Here is an 18,113-nt window from a genome sequence, read left to right as displayed (position 1 = left end):
AGTTGGAGATTTTTTTCTATCGCATTGTCATAATTTAGTTCAAGAGTTGTATTTGTGAGTGCATGAATAGAAATTCTTGTGCTGTAGTTTGCTATTGTGTTAAGTATATTCTGTTGAGAGTTTCTTTCAATATGTCATCTTGATTAACATGGCTGCTGGCACCCGACTTGCCCTCCAGTGGATCGTAGGGTTTTCAAAGGTTCTCATGAATATTGGATAACAGGATTAATATATTTCTTCTTGCTATTAGTATGACTTGTAATGTAATAAATGACTTTGGCTTGCATGTTATGATTTGATAACAGTTAGAATGATGAAATATAATTGAATCCAAAAAATCAGCAATTTCACTCATGTCTATAGGGCTATTGCTTTTCAAATCTATGTCTTATCTGAAATCTTGCTCCTGGTTTTTATTTTCATTTTAAAGTATATTGCTGAATCTTGGTCTGGCTAGTACTATAGTGAATGTTACATCAGAAATAAAGCAATCAATGTATCGGGTTGAAAATCCTGTGATGATCTTTTTGTCATGCACCACGCCTAACTCATGCCCTGCATGATATGTGAGGATTTGACATCAATTCTTCTGAGGATATATATATTTAGGCCTCTGTAGATAAAACTTATGATCTCTGTGTCATCAGTTAGGTTTACATAACAAAATACTTATGGTTTATATTGTTGAAAGATATCATGTGACCTATTGTGGATTATACTTTATATTGATTACTCAAGATTAAGTTTCTTCACATCTATACGGTACTTATAAATTATGACTTTTTGCAAACAATCTAAGAAATGCCTGCACCAGCGTAACTGCTTACACCTTTGGTATTTCAACATGTTTTATATAATATCCATAAGCTATAGTTGAATACTACATGATAAGTAATTATGGTCAAATTAATTATTAATTATAAACCTAGTTTTATTTTCGATTAACCAGCTCAAAATAGCAAAAATGAGAGTAAGGTGGTGGACACGCTTTGGCAGTTCCAAGTTATTGGGAGTTTACAGTATTAAAATTATATCCTTGCTGTGAAATAATATTGAATGATTATGTAAACAGTTAATATATTTATTAGGAACTTACTTGGATTATACATAGAAGTTAAGATTTGACAAATGCTGAATAAATAACATAAAACAATTTGTTTCTTGAATGTGCCATTTTAGTTTTGATAGAAGCTAGTGAAGCACGTAAAAAAAAATATAGTTTAACATTTTAGCATAGTGTCATTAATGTGTAAGGTGTTAAATTCCACGCTTGCTCAGGATATCATCTAGTAATCTTAATATGCACTACAGAAAGCGATTTACTCATAGGAAAACGGAAATGATGAATTGTTATTCAAGCAGGCCAATGTGTCATATTGATTGAGCAAACCATCATTATTACAGGGCCTATCATTTTTTACATGCTTAAACTTTACTGATACTTTACTTAACCAATTTGATTGAATCATACAACAAAAACTGAATTAATCATGAAACTAATTTTATGATTTTAAAACACAGAAAAGTTACTTGTTCAGTTATCATGAAAATGAGCTTTCATTGTCCACCTGTTGTTGCGAGGGGATGTGTAATATTGCAAACTGTGTATGTCAGTGTATGAGAGAGTGAAATATTGTGGACAAGATTGGAGGAGAACCACATGCCAAATGTTGCACACTTCTCTAGCATTGTATTTGTCAATTCCTATTCATTCCCCCTAGTTATTGGTGATTTATTTCCCAAGATTCAACTGCAACTTCAATTCCAAGTAAAGACTTTTAAACTAATAATTGAAGAAATGAAGTTTCATTGATGAATTGACATTGTAGTCCAAGGATTGACTGGATTATATTAGTGTATTGAATCTTCTCTCTAGAAGTTACTCAGTACAGAATCCTATGATGATGTTTACGTCATGCACCACGCCTAACTCATGCCCTGCATGAAATGTGAGGATTTGACATCAATTCTTCTGAGGATTTCTGCAAAAATTGTAAACTATATCGTACATGTAGTGTGTTTTATGGGATATTTTCAATTGGATACAAGACTTTTCTTCTTCGTTTTAGATTTACTTGATCTCTGAAGAAAGCTAATTTAAAAGAACAGAAATGGCCAAGTCAAAGAACCACACAAGTCATAACCAAAGTAAGTGTTGTTGATGTTATAAACTTAAACAGTGAATCAGAATTATATTGTACCCAATGTTTAATGCATGTATTTGTGCGGTGATATCGATTTACCTATTAAATGACTTACCATCTTCTCTTTCTCTTTTAGATCGTAAACAGCACAGAAATGGTATCCACAGGCCCAAGACTTACAGATATCCCTCAATGAAAGGAGTAAGTGCAAAAAAATAATTAACCTTTATTGGTAAATGATACAATATATATATAGGGTTGTTTTTGTCCCATCTTATCTTCAATAAAATATGGTTTTCAAAGATTTCATTCCATTTTGAATTTGTCTTAATTCAGATAGTGTGGTTTATGAAAAGTTTACATAGAGTTTTATATTAGCCCTCTTTTAAATCAATCCGGTGTCAGTGAAAGCAAAAGGGGTTTAAAATAAAACATGCTTCCAACATCCAGTTATTGTATGTATTTAATAGCATACAGGTTTATAAGGGAAAATTGCAGATTTACACCAATGAAATTGTAACATTGAGTATTAGTAATGTCATCTTAACTATTTTTTATTAGGTGGATCCCAAGTTTCTCAAGAACTTGAAGTTTTCCAAGAAACACAACAAGAATACTAAGAAGTAAAAAAAAAAATGTACATTACACTAATAAAAGTTGTGGAGTACTATATATTTGTCCTTATTTGAATTTACCAAGGAGACATTTCCTTTTTCATAGATATACTGGCGATTTCTGCAATGGTGTTGCTCTTGGTTTTCAGTGATGGAAATTCAGTTACAAATATTAGCAGTTTATGCAGAAAGTTGTCTATGCATTATTATGAACTACACCGATCTCATCACATAGAATCATTTTAACAAGAATTTGGACTTTCGATAGTACGTTCCTATTTCTTGCATCAAAATAAGTCAAAATTGATGCTGGTTTCAAGTGAAATATGCACCAATTGCGTTGTCTTGGCTCAAAATCCAGGCAAATTTTGTTGATTTCAAAGAGCCATGATGGCTGAGTGGCCAGCAATGAAATAGACAGACCTACGTCACATTGCTGTGTGCACAACAACCTTAAGTTTAAACTTGTTACAATGGTTCTGGTTAAATGTCTGATTGCCTACCCCGAGACATCTAGGCATGTGTCATACCGAGTTCAGTACTTTGCCACACTGAATTATATACTATCATTTTTAGCTCACCGAGATGAAGTCAAGGGGAGCTTATGCTATACCTCTGACGTGGGCGTCGGCATCGGCGTCTGGACCTGGTTAAAGTTTTTGTTGCAGGTTCTGTATCTGAGCTATTACTTGTCCTATCTTCACCAAACCTGCATGGATGATGCATCTTGACCTACTTTTGGACTTGAAAGACTTGGATGCTGAATCTGGGTCCTAAATTTCAGATGCTGGAGGAGATTAAGGTTTTTGGAGCAGGTTAAAGTTTTTGTTGCAGGTGCCCTTTGATAGCAATATCTAAGTTACTGCTGGTCCGTACTTCACCAAACTTGCATGGATGGTGTGTCCTATGATACTGATGCACCAGACAGGCCTGAATGCTGAATCTGAGCTATAGGTTTTGGATGTTGGAGGAGGTTCAGGTTTTTAGAGCTGGTTAAAGCTTTTGAAACAGGTGCCCTCTGATGATGATATCTTGATTATTACTTGTCTTAACTTCACCAAACTACGCACTGTCTTATGATACTGATGCACCTGAGGCTTGATTGCTGAATCTGAGCCAAAGGTTTCTTATTTATTACAGGTCCTAACTTCACCAAACTTGAATGGATGGTGTGTCTTATGATACAGATGCACCTGACAGGCATGGATGCTGAATCTGAGCCATAGGTTTCAGATGCTGGAGGAGGTTAAGGTTTAAACTGCTGGTTAAAGTTTTTGAAACAGGTGCGCTCTGATGATGATATCTTAGGTATTACTGGTCCTAACTTTACCAAACTTCCATGGATGGTGCTTCTTATGATACTGATCCACAGGACAGGCTTGAATGCTGAATCTGAGCCATAGATTTTGGATGCTGGATGAGGTTTAGTTTTTTGGAACAGGTCATGTTTTATGGATGATAGCTTGCATAGTTGCTTAAACTTTATTATTAATGAAACGTAAAGGTTGCTTCAGATGCAGAGCCTGATCTTCATTATCAAGGATGCTAAAGAAATCTCGTATCTCACTCAAACCTGCTTGATAGATAGATGTGGTTGTTGTTAAATGATATAACATGACTCCTATGATAAAGTATTGTATGATATGAAACACTATTGTTTCAGATACAATATATTATAATATGTTATATTGTAAAACATTATATAATACGATATGATATTGTATCATTTTTTTATATATTTTACGATATGATATTGCATCATGATATTGTTATGTACAGCACTGAATATTATGACATAATATAATTTTGTATTGTATTATTAATTTATTATTTTATCACATGATACTGTTACATATGATATTGCAATATATGATATTGTTTATTCTGTAATATTGTATCATACGATATTGTATAATATGATATTGGTTTCTATAGGATAGAATTATATCACATGAAATTGTATTATATGATATTGTAATATATGATATTGTATCATATGATAATGTAATATTTAATATTGTATCATACAATATTGTATATTATGATATTGGTTAATATGATATATTATTATATCACATGAAAGTGTATTATATGATATTGTAATATATGATATTGTATCATATGATACAATATGTATAATATAATATTGTATTATATAATATTTTATTTTTCACATGATATTGTATCATTTAATTGATATGATACAATTTTGTATCAAATTATATTCAATTTGTATCAAATGATACAATATCATATTGTATCAAATATTATACAGTATCATACAATACAATAACATACTATATTATGCAATATAAATTTATATGTTATAATATTATGATGTTTTATGTAATATGATATTATACAATTATTTAATGGTTGAGCAGTCGATTGATAATATTTTTCCCGAGGTGCAGGGAACAGCTCAGTATGATCTATTGCGTGAGACCAACGGCCGATGGCAATAGATCATACTGAGCTGTTCCCTGCACCAAGGGAAAAAAATTGGGTGTATTGACTGTTCAGGCATTAAATAATTGTTTTATTACCTAATTCCGTGTTCAGTATTTTGTGTTTACAATTATAAATTACAGAAGGTTTTCATACCATGAAGATAAATTTTAAGAACAATAGTAAAATAAACAAAATAAAGTTATCTTTTAATCTTGTAGCAATTTCACTTTTTCTAAAATACGTTGCCGGTCCAATAGATCACAGTCTATTGACCGGCGGTCTAATGGTCGCAGTCTATTAACCGGCAGTTCAATAGATCACTTTCAAATCTGAATACACATACAAAATAGACGAAAATATTTAATTTGTAATAAAACAAAAAAATCTCTTTGATTAGGTAATAATTTATATTATTGTATTGATTAACATTGTATCTTATAATACCGTATGAAATGAACATGTGATTATCATACAATTTTTTAAAAGATGATATACAATATTGTTTCAAAACAGAATCCATGAATATCCAAGATCATAAAGTATGATTTTCATATAATATGATAAAGGTGGTCTCATGAAGGTGATGCCTCGTCTCGGTGAGCTTTGTAATCTGTGATTACCTATGTTAATAAATTTGGATCAATTGACCAATTTTAGTTTGATGAAATGGTTACATTTGATGACGGTTTGTATAAATCAGATGTTGTAAACAAAATGAGATGGTTTAGCTGTGAACTTCCCGTAACAGGTCGTCTATGCCGTGTAGGGAACGAAACGACTAGGCACTACATTAACTTTTAATTAATCAACAAACAGTCGTTCAACAATAATTAATTTCGAAAAAAATGTACAAAGTTTAAGAGTGACAATTCTGGTAGACATTTGAACAATTTTGTTAATTTTTTCAAAGTTACATGTTCTGATGTCTTTATGCGAGATTACATTACAATGTACATGTAAGTTTCGTGCTCATTTCTTCTGTGCAAAACAGACATAGGCCTTTTTTAATTGAGAAAACAACAAATAACACTTTTAATTTAAATATTACATGGTTTCAACCATCAACTGCACTATTTATAAACACTTAGTTAAAACGGCGATCGCTATAAAGTTAAACGTCTGCAATACAGGTCACTCCTGCTTTGTATGATTCGATCACGTGACCAAAACGTATTTATTTTCCCATCAAATTTAATGAATGATTCCTTAGTCTTTAATTACTGTCAGGTTGCAACGTTTATCACGATTGTAGATCAATTTATCACGTGGTTGATATCAATCTGCATTGACGCTACCTTCGGTAAATTTAATTTCCGTGTGGTCACAATTGATTTATTTTTATCTTATCCCCTTTAAATGTACAATGTTATTAACATTGACTAAAAATCGCTGCGGCCACAACGAAGAATAATTATTATCAACCAAACAACAATTGCATTACAAAACAGAAAAAAATTACAAGAACTAAAAAAGAAGATACATTAAGATGGCTTGATGGTCAAAACTTACCCATAATCAGATGTAATTTAAAAATTCAAATATTTTTCTATATCTTTATACATAGCTCGTCTTCTTAGGGATATTAATATAGTCTAAAAACAACCATCAACCCATCTTAAAATTAACAAAAAATCACGATCCACCAAGGACAAAAACATCTTAAAACAAGTATTCAGGTTTATTCAACACTATTGTACCCTCTCTTTCGCTTTTGATTTCGTCGCACGGCAATAGCAATACCGACGATTACGCAGACGGCAGTCGTTAAACCAACGGACAAACCCGCAATGGCGCCCTTTGACATTCCCGACTCATCGTTTTCTTTAACCACGTGGTTTTGAGTGAACTTCTTCATTAAGTTTTTCATTTCTTTTGGTGCAGAATCTAATGTTGTCCAGGACGATTCGTCTGGTGTTTGGCCTTTCATTTTAGGGTCAACGAGTTGAACCCAAGCTTCAGAATTGTGCGAAATAATGTAATTGGCCGGTTCCTCGATACTTTCTGCCGGGACGTCGGAAAATGGCGGAATTTGAACGGATGGGAATTTCAGTTCCGAAAGTTGACCAGTTCTCACGCAGTACTGAACCTCGCAATCTTTGTCGATGGTTGCCAGATGGTTGCTAAACCCTTTTGGACATGATTTATTTACTTTTGCATCAGCCAAGGGGTTTCCATTTTGGCAACTGTAGAACCCGCCAAAAGGCACGGCAAACTTTGCGCCAAGTTCGTAGTCATCACTGATGCAAACCCTAACGTTGGATGTTATCACCATTGGAAGGAAATACTGCGGACATGATTTTGTTTGAGTGACAAAGTTATTGGTTCTGTCTGAATACAGACCACCAAACATAAATCCACTATCTTCGTGTACTACAGAGTTTGGCTTTGCTCGACACCAGTACGATGTGTATGCTGCTGAAGCATAGTAAGATTGATCGTGACAACATTTGAAGAATACCCAGCATTTGTGGCACTGGTGCTGGTGCTGAGCTTTGTGCGTTATTCCTTCATGAAGGAGAACTTTTTCAAATCCGTCTGGACAAGCGAATGTCTGTGTCTGCGGGTTCTTTGTAGCGAGTTTGGTACATAAGTTTTCATTGTTAATGAGTTTACCTTGGAAGCGACACTCCTGGTAAACCCCACCAAAGCTTAGATTAGTGAATGGTTCGTGGCAGGAGCCATCGTCCAGATTTGATATTTTGCTGAAGTTTGGTGCATCAGGGTTCGTACATCCTGGATACGTGTTATGTTGGAAATAGGACGAGATTGCAGTTCGAACACTCTGAACCACCTCTTCTACCAGACTCTCAGATAGCTCAGGGAGTGTTGTCGTGGAGATAACGTAGTCAAGAGGAAACCCATTTCTGTCAACAGCAACCAAATCATTCCCGATAGTGGTTGTCCATTTGCTAAGCGTGAAATTTTCCGGGCTCATAGGGGGGCCACCATAGGTTCTGATATCCGAATTCTTGACGTTCCTCATGTACTTCTCAAGTTCCGTTTTTGTGTATGAGAATTCATCTTTCATGCTTGCGCTTGCTAGTCCGGGAAGGGAAACACTGGCTGAATAACTTATTGTGACCTTGTTTGTTGTGGTATCTTCAAGTAATGAAGAGTCGACTTGATCAACTTTGACAATGGAAGCCCCGGCGTCGACACTGGTTAGAACGTGTGTACCGAAATCACGAACCAGCAGTTCGCTCTCGTACTTAGTGGACAGCTTCCGGTTCTGTTGAATTTGTCCAGCGATTCTGAGAAGACGATTGCGGAAAGACTGGTCAAGCTGTACGTCTGGAAGAACTTTCGCTGTGTATCGGACAAACCTCGCCTGAACTTTGGTAGTAAACGATTTATCTTCCAACTGGTGCTTTTTGATGTGTTCATATTCGGCGGAGAAACTTGCAGCAATTTTCACACCTTTGATGGTCGCCGAAGCTCCGTTGTTGACAGAAAACGCCGTATCCGATTCATACTGAGACCAGTGGTCATAGAGCTTGGAAAAAACGTTCATTTGACTCGTCTTGACAGGAATGGTGACGACCCCGTCTGGAAGAAGATACCGCCTGTCCTCTGTTGTCTTGCATTTTGAATAATTGAAATTCACGACAACGCCCCGGTTTTCGTTGACAAGGTTATCCCAACCAAATCCAGGCAGAACTTCAAACATAAAAGGCTTTTCTCCTTTCCCATCATAGCAGGCTCGAGGATCCCCTATGGTAAAGTTCGAGGCGTCCACGGTCCATAGTGAAATAGCCAAACAAACCAGAAAGGGCGAGAACATTTCCGCTCTTTTGTCTACACACACATGAGCCGATTGGGCCAGTGTAAAGTATATAAAGTACATCGATTAACGAGGAAGTAAATACTGAGGTCCAGGAATAAATAGGAAATATCGTATTTAATGAATAAATAGGGAAATATTTAAAATTTGATTCAGAATTTATTAATGAGGAAATAGTTATATTTCATTAGAAGTTTAGTTAATATCAAATTACGATCTATATAATTTTTTATGTTGATATAGTTTGTAAATATGCAAACAACTGTGCTAGGTGAATCATGCTTGTACAACTAACTCGTCCCTTAAGGCTCACGCTGAGATGTCACGGAAGTAGTTCAAGTTTTTCAAATACACTCTGAATGACTTCTACCAAAGTCCAAATACATGTTAGTATGCATGTTTAAGATGCATAGGTCTAATAAAATCTGTTATTCTCTAGTATCACATTTAAGTCAATGCTAGCCTAAGATGTATGATGCTTTCTCATTTTGATGAAACCTAACATTTATTCGAAATCCTTACGACTACGTACGGTTATCAAATCAAATATATATTTCCCCAATAGACGTTCTTTTCGTGTAGTTTAACGTGAATTAAGTTGCGGTTAGTCCGATGGATGCCACTCAGCTTTCTACTAAAATACTACCCAACTATAAATCTTGTATTTGATTTGTATTGTAAATTGTAATGTATAATCTCTTAAAATTCATGTGGTGAATTTATGGGAAAGCTCAAGTTTACGCTGAATATAATCTCCAAAACGAAACAAAAGCTATTGAAGGAATAAGGAATCATTCTTTGTGTATTATGAGGTGATAATTTCGGTCGGGGCCGAAGGGCTTTATGATAGATTTGACCACGCTCCGACTGATATTATCACCTCATAATATTCAAAGAATGATTCCTTATTACCTATACTTATATGCACTTTAAAACAACCTCATTTAACAACCACTATCATTTTAAATAGAACATGCTATGTATTACTACGAGGCGCAGCCAATAAGATTTTTCGGTTATGCTAAAAGACACGCCCATTTTGTGTCACTCATGTTTTCTGAAGTTATTGGGTTTTAGGGTTCAAAATTGATTCGCAATGTTATCACAGACACAGACAGTTGAAAATGTAAATATATATAGTTAAGTTTATAAATCTTTGATTTTAAACTTTTAATGTATATAACATATAGATAGTCATTATCAAATAATAAGCAAACTGACTAGTAAACAGTTCAAAATATCTTTTAATTTGGTCGAATTATAATACATGTAACATACAATGTTATATTGAAATCAAAGCTTTTGTTGGAATTAAGAGTTAAAAATAAGAGGTTTCAATTCTCTTTGCATTACGCCTCTGTTTTCCAGGAGATTTATATCAATTACAGAATCGTTTTATGTATATCGACAAAACTTTTTTTAATGCCAGATATTCCAGGTCTCGCTGTATTTACTATTGTTTGCCTATAATAAGAAAAGTATTTAATTTTAATCATGCATAATAAAAAAGATGACCTACAAAATCAATGGTATATGTATATTTATTTATACTACACATAAAAATTTACAAGAGTAATAATTGTGATGTAGTAAGGGTAAAACAAAGAAGTCAAGAACAAACTAACCAAAAGTACTCATATTGATGACCGGAAGCTCAAGCAGCCGAGGGAAGTATGGTGATCTTGTTGACGACCAGCGCCACTTTTATCCGGCAAGACTTGGTTTTCATTAGTCGGAGAACTGAGAGCGGGAATCGAGACGCCGGGGGTGGGTGTGATGGTCCATCAGATTGCGTGCGTAGTAACGACGGTCCTGACCGCTGTGGGGATATAACTGGAGGTGGTTCCGGCGCCGATGGTGTGGATGCCGGTGAGGTAGTGGGCGGGGCTGATACTGATGGTGGTGTCTCTTGTTGTGGCAAAACTGTCGGGGGTTCTGCCAATGTGACTGGTTTCTGATGCTGTCATGCAGTAGAGGTAAGAATTGTTTCACGGGAACCATTTGATTTGCTATAACAAAGAGAAGGATGCAAAGTTAATTATGATTTGAAATTAAATCGTAAACATTGATAACTACCTAAAGATAATTTACATAAAACACTAATAATTCTATAATTCTTACCCATCAGATTTGCTGACAAATATTCGCATGCCATCTTTAGGGAAATAAAACGCCAAATGAAATGCTACGACCATTGTGTATCTTTTTGCTACATGTACATGTAACTATTAAAGGCTCAGTTTTAATGACTGAGTGACTCACTCAGCTGACTTATTGCAATTGGTCTTCTTCAGTTGTCGTCCGTCATGCGTTATAAATTATATATTTTTTACTTATTCTTAAAAACAACAGGACCTATTAATATCAATTTTGCTATGAATCCTCTCTTTGGCAAAAGGTATCTAAATTGTGAAATTCATGGCTCTACCCCTCCGTGGCGTCATAGGCAGACCAAAGAATGCAAAAAAAAAAAAAGCCAAATTTTCAAAAAAAATTCTATTGCCACAAATGTTGGAAAAAAACTAAATGCATGGTTATATCGTTGAAACAAAGACGCCGAACCTCGCGAAAAATTCTCACACGCTAATAAACGTTGGTTAATAGTATGTTGCACAGGGCCAATTGTATTTGTTTTTCGATTGAATAAAACTATAATAGCATAATTAAATTTTAAGTGAGTGATAGAGGGTAAATGAAAGATAGTGAAAATGCAGAAAATATCAAATTTTGAGTGATTGCAATTTATCTATCATTTATAATCAATGAGTATATTTGTATTAGATTAGAGACATCCGTTCGGCGAGAATCAAACCTTTACTCAAGGATTTATAGATTAACATACCGGGAATGTATGTGTACTAAATGAAAAGTACAGAGGAAATATACATATGGAACCGAAAATCAAAATATAGCAGAAATCCACGAATCTTGACCGTAAAATGCATTAAACCTGGAACTATAAAGAAACTATAAATAAACTATAAATAAATATCATTAAAAAAAAAAAAAAAAAAAAAAAAAAAAAAAGAAACTATGGAGTAAATCGCTTAATCATTTTGTGAATTGGACAATCAAAAGATACAAAAATGTTATAAATGAGTACTGCATGTTTAGAAGGAAATATTCAGCTAAATTTATTTTCGCTCCTTTCTCCCTCGTTGTCGTAAGAATGACGAATTCAAATGGCAATTTTTTAATATGAATAAGTATACAAAAAATTAATGATACTTGATGGCACCAGGTTTCACTGAGAGGCGGCTTGCTCACGATATATATATATTTACATTTCCCTGCGATTGCGTTGCTATGAAGAAAAAAGGAATTTCAAACTCAATATTTATGTATTGAACCAATGAATAATTCTATTTTTCTCTTTTTAATTATTTCGATTCATTTCATTTGAACACCTTAATTTTTACAAAAGTATATATTTTAATAGTTTTTATAGAATATATGGAACATGTGTCAAAATTCAATATTTGGTAAACCATTGGTTTATGCGTTTACCTTTCTTTTTAACCTACACTCATTTAGTTATCCTCATGTCATAATAATTAGCACCTCGATGCTAATAATTTTCGGCCTTTCTCTCTCTCTAAATTAATTAAATTAATTAGTAATACCCCCCCCCCCAAAAAAAAAACAAACAAAAAAACAACCAAGCTCCGTTTTTATAAATTAAAAGAAAACAACCCTCTTTACCTGAAATACTTCCCTTTGTGGAGTTTATAGTATGATCTCTAAACATTCTCTCTCTATATGTACTCATGTTATTAGCACGGCGATCGATCGATACTGATTCCATTGTAAATTCTTTTATTGGCAGTTTATCATGAACAAAAAACAAAACATTGTGTTGCTGAGAAATCAGATTTTCAAAAGGGTGTCCAGGCAGCGCAGTGGACAATGTACTCCGAACTCGCTTGTCACCGCTGCGACCGAGCTCGATCCCCGTGATCGACAGTACTAGTTGTATGTGACAGGGTATGGTGGTCGCCCGCTTGGACAGGTGGGTTTTCTCCGGACACTCCAGGTTCCTCCCACATCAATGACGCCCTCGCGCTAACATTCGTGACAACGAGAAATATTAATATAAGTTGTAGAACTTGTTTATCAATCGTTGTAAAATAAATAAAGTTCAGTTTCATTTTCCTGCATGCAGTTTTTCAAAAGACAGATAGACACGACTTTGAGAGAAATATATCCTCTCTTTAAAAACACTAATGACGTCAACAATTTAAGCAGACCATGCGCATTTAGATGATATCTTTACAAACACTCCTAAATTACTTTAAGACTCCTCTCAGAAAACATTTTGGACATTAAAAATAAATCATAATCATTATAAAAAACTAAAGAAAACAAAGAATAAGGGTGACGTTGAAAATTTGAAAGGATTTTTTAAGAAGGTACTGCATGTAGAATACCGGGTTGCCAAGTCATGTTTAACTTAACATTCTTTGTTCAAATTTCCTGTGATAGCTAAAACTGTCTATAAAAATCATACAAAATCAATATATATAAGAAAATGAACCATAACGTTAACATTATCGCCTATGGAAAATGCATATACCCATATTGAGCTCCATGCTGGTAAGGCATATTTCTTGTTTATTTGCAATTATTATGATATGCTGTAACAGTATTCTTCTGACAATGCCGGCGCCTGACAGGAACAACTTATATATTTTGGGGCAGAATAAATGAAAACACACCTTCAGGCAATGTATAAGAGATCAAGTTATAAACACTATTATCTAAACAGTAACTACTTATACTTGCTATATGTACTGAATGCAAATTTAAATTATCGCGCCATATGACTTACTTGATGATGTCACAAAACGGCAGCCTACATGCACTAAGTGTTGAAGCCATGATATTTACATGTATCATCACTGAAACTAATGTAAGTATATTTTCATGCCGAATGACATTGCAGACAATAGGTTCTTTTATCAATAATATAAAAGAGTTTTCAGTAAATATTGCCGACTTATAGTTGATATTAAGAGAGAAACATATGACTTTATAAAAGAGAGATTTAAAAAAAACCATGGGACCACCACGGTGTAATAGTCCAATCCACACTTTGCAAAAGTTGTTCCCCTTTGCGGAGTCAACCCAAAGGTCAAAAGGGAAAAACAACTTTAGGCCTACCCTTCTTTATACAACCAAATATTTGGGAAGAAATCTCTTGGAATTTGATTTATTCCTTCGAAGTGTTGGTTGCCACAACTTGTATTCACTAATACATGTATGTACAGCGTATATGTAAGTTGTAAAGCTTTTTAGTCAATCGTTTAACATTTCAAATTAATTAAATTCAGTTTTTAATGCATTCTAGACCTTTGGGCGATGCAGCTTAGGATTTCTAATCGTGCTTAAAACCATAACTACTTGAAATCAACGAGTAGGATAAATAAAATATGTTTTATTAATTAATGGGGACTCTTCACATCAGAAACATAAGAAATTTTGACCAGCAAAAAAGGGGGATATAATTACGGTTATGTCTAACATTGCGAAAAAAAAAGAAAAAAAAGAAGAGAAAGCCCACCCCACCCACCCAGCGCCCCAGTCCCGACTATATTTACTTTTATTTTAAATAAAAATAAAAATAAAAAAAACGTTTGTTCTCCTTTGCCAAAAAGGGTTATCTCCCGCGTCATTGTTCTACATCTATTCAGAACCCCTCTTATTTAAGCGAAGACTGTAGTGGTTCCAGTGTAGGATAAGAGAGTTCCGAAATGTAAGTCTCTATGACGCATCCATGGTGACGTCACAATCACCAATTTTATAAACACACAATGGTAAGTATTTTATACTTTTCCTTGTTTCGAAGCATATTGTTAAACAAGGATCGGTTTACATTAAATAAGCACTACTCATTAAGAACCAGTGAAAATAAAAGACGTTTTACAGTCGACATTAATGTCAAAATCATTTTTCAGTGACGAGAAAAATATCCTGTTCCTATAATGATAAAAATCTTATAACTACGAGACCCTAACTGATTGTAATAAGGTGTTTTTCGAAGGATTTTTAAAATTGTTTGATGGCAAATGTAGCTAACAGCGCTGAATACCATGATGTTTTCTAGAGTTTGGGGTAAATTACCCCCCTCCCCATCCCAAACTGTAAAACAATCGTAATGAGTATAGTTTATATGGCTTTGTAAAGGTGTCGTTTTTTGTCGAGGTAAATTTACCTTAAGCAATTTCAACACAGTCATTATCTGTTTATTTTTATGGTTCGACTTTGTTAATGCGTGGTCTTGCGTCATAGTGATTTACCCTAAATAATTGCAACAGTCATTTTCTACATATTTTTATGGCATTGACTTTGCGAAGGTGTGGTCTTGTATTGGGTAAGTCCTTAACCCCCCCCCCCCCAAAAAAAAATAAAATAAAAAAAATTGCAATTGCACCACAGTCATTTTCTATTTAGTTTTAAAGCTTCGAGATTTTAAAGATGTTGTCTAGTGATGGGATAAATTTACCCCCCCCCCCTTCCCCGAACTACAAAACAATAGTGATCTGTATACTTTTAAGGTTTCGACTTTGTAAAGGTGTTGTCTTGTGTCGGAGTAAATAATTAAATTTACTCCTAAGAATTGCAACACAGTCTTTATATATGTATATATTGCAAGTTTTACTTGTATATTCTCTTTACACCCTGTTCCAATTTAAATTTTATATATATTGAGATGCTTTCAGTTTGTTGGTTTTTGGGGTACATTTCCACTCAAAAGATTTTTTTTTATTTCTTGTTACGTGTGTTATGCAGTAAATAAAGGTTAAAATGTCTTAATTTGCTTACATCTGTGTAATCGCTTTCATCGTTCAAAACAGAAAAAACCCAGATTTTCTGTTTTATTAAGAACGCGTTATATATAAAAATCGATGTTAATATATTGTTACTAATAACCAAAAAAAAAAAAACTTGCAAAAATAATTTATTATGAGAGACTTCTGGTTTTATTGGATTTGATCACGCCCCGACCGGAATAATCACCTCATAATGCTAAAAGAATGATTCCTTATTCCTTAATGAAACCAGCGTCATTTTTCACATGTTTTAATGCAACAAAAAATAGTTACGTCCTACCGAAAGTCGAAGCTCTTGTTAAGTGGTTCTAAAGTTGTATAGCACACCTGTCGATACTGATATTATGGATAAAAGTTATAATAATCAAAATACTTTAACCTTTTTAGAATTTTAAAATTTAACAATATTTAAATACAAAATATTTTTAAAATTTTTTGAAAGGTGAAAGAATAATAAAAGACTCAGCGGAATGGGAACTTATATAACTTACAGATCCTAATACTCAAACCCATTACGGTACGCTTTTTGGTGACAACTTTCCAGATATAAGGAATAAGGAATCATTCTTTGCTTATTATGAGATGATAATTTCGGTCGGGGCGTGATCAAATCCAATAAAGCCCAAAGGGCTTTATGATAGATTTGATCACGCTCCGACCGAAATTATCACCTCATAATATTCAAAGTATAATTCCTTATTACTTATATTTATACAATTTTAAGCCATTGTACAATTAAATATTTAAATATAAATAGGCACACCCCGCTGGCGCCCCAATTTGAAGTTATGGGTAATATAGTACAAAATCGATACGTAGTGTTATCACAGGCAAATATTAATATAAACAATAAGATGAGATTTTTTTTATATTTTATTATTTATTACGATAAAATGTCACAAACTCACAATTAATATGGAGTTGTCCCATACCCAATATAACTTGACGGAAATATCTTACATACAGTATCTACATAAATAGATGTATATCTACATTCTATCATTTATCATTCAGCGTTTATGGAAATTCAATTTAAAAAAATGTATAATGTAATACTTATCTTAAAGTTTAAAAAAAAAAAAAAAAAAAAAAAAATATATATATATATATATATATATATATATATATATATATATATATATATATATATATATATATATATATATATATATATATATCTGTATGAAGTATTTTATATATATATATATATATATATATATATATATATATATATATATATATATATATATATATATATATATATATATATCTGTATGAAGTAGTATATAAAAGAGGCGTATAAAAAGTTTGCATGGCTTTGAGATGAAGATATAAAAAAAAAACCCTGAACAAACTATAAAACAATTCAGATAGGATCAAGTAATCAATTTGATACTTAAATTCAAGTTATAACCACTGTCCAAAAATTATAAGTGATAAACTACACTACATTTGTTTACATGGAATACCGGTATGCTACATAAATGTACTTGTAATATCGCAGACTACTTCAAAAGGTGTGGTTTTTGGGAGTTAATTACCGTCTTCCTTGGAAGACAGTATAAAGAGTTCAAATAATTTACAGTCTCCGGGCTGTGCACTTCCTTTCCTTTGTGATTGGTAGAAAATACATGATGTGAAAATTTACATTTATTTCATTTGGTTAAATTACTGTTCGGCGCAAGGGAGATAATTTTCTGATGATCTTTTTCATGTACGACTTAACAAATTTCGTAGATTTCAAATCTTAAAAAGTGAGAAAACGAAAAAGCAATACAAAATTGCTATGAATGAAATTCAGCCTTTGGTTTTCAGGTCCAACTAGTTGAAAGTAACATTCTATAATATCTATTGAAATTATTTGTTTTTCTTTTAGCATTGATTATTCAAATATTTATACATTGTTTATTCAAATATTTATACAAAATATAAAAAAATGATGCGGTATGCCTTATATCGGTAAAGTTATTTGCACCTTAATAAATAAATGCAGTGGAATAACTTTGATTTTATAAAAATAATACGAGTCTTCGACCCTACCTAAGACCTCTTTTACCCTATAGTCGATCTCAACTTACAAGCTCGGGTACGCAGTTCTCAATTTTGGACACCAAGGCTTAAACGACACATGCCATAAAATGTTCCACTCGCCATGCTATGTAGAGGAAGGTGACATTTATATAAAAAGAATTAAACTGTCTTTGATGACTAATTGCTGTTTAGGGTTTGTTCTAAAGACGGTAAGCTTTTTAAAAAAAGCTAAACTTGTTTTAATCAACTCTCCTATGCACCT

The 18,113-nt window shown here is 33.3% G+C and overlaps 2 protein-coding genes across 3 annotated transcripts in view; one reads left to right on the top strand and one right to left on the bottom strand.

The window, feature by feature from the left end:
• Positions 1 to 5,597: 5,597 nt before the first annotated feature.
• On the bottom strand, positions 5,598 to 9,053 carry LOC109620058 (macrophage-expressed gene 1 protein). Its single transcript, XM_020071614.3, has one exon. The coding sequence runs from the start codon at positions 9,051 to 9,053 to the stop codon at positions 6,888 to 6,890; it is 2,166 nt and encodes a 721-aa protein (XP_019927173.2). The 3' UTR covers positions 5,598 to 6,887.
• Positions 9,054 to 13,794: 4,741 nt separating this feature from the next.
• Positions 13,795 to 18,113, top strand: part of LOC117682002 (uncharacterized) — a 93,264-nt gene continuing 88,945 nt past the window's right edge. The window contains exon 1 of one of the 2 annotated variants that reach the window (XM_066081492.1): positions 13,795 to 13,899. In XM_066081492.1, coding sequence (XP_065937564.1) covers positions 13,810 to 13,899 — 90 coding nt within the window. In that variant the 5' untranslated portion in view covers positions 13,795 to 13,809. Of the gene's footprint in view, positions 13,900 to 14,722; positions 14,804 to 18,113 lie in introns of those variants that run through there. The other variant, XM_066081496.1, reaches the window with a different exon arrangement.

This window comes from Magallana gigas, chromosome 4, assembly GCF_963853765.1.
Source record: "Magallana gigas chromosome 4, xbMagGiga1.1, whole genome shotgun sequence".
Classification (NCBI taxonomy): Eukaryota; Metazoa; Mollusca; class Bivalvia; order Ostreida; family Ostreidae; genus Magallana; species Magallana gigas.
This window is presented reverse-complemented; position numbering and strand designations above follow the sequence as displayed.

Excerpts from the sequence above, each read along its gene's own strand:
- LOC109620058 (XM_020071614.3), bottom strand. The coding sequence starts at position 9,053 with ATGTACTTTATATACTTTACACTGGCCCAATCGGCTCATGTGTGTGTA.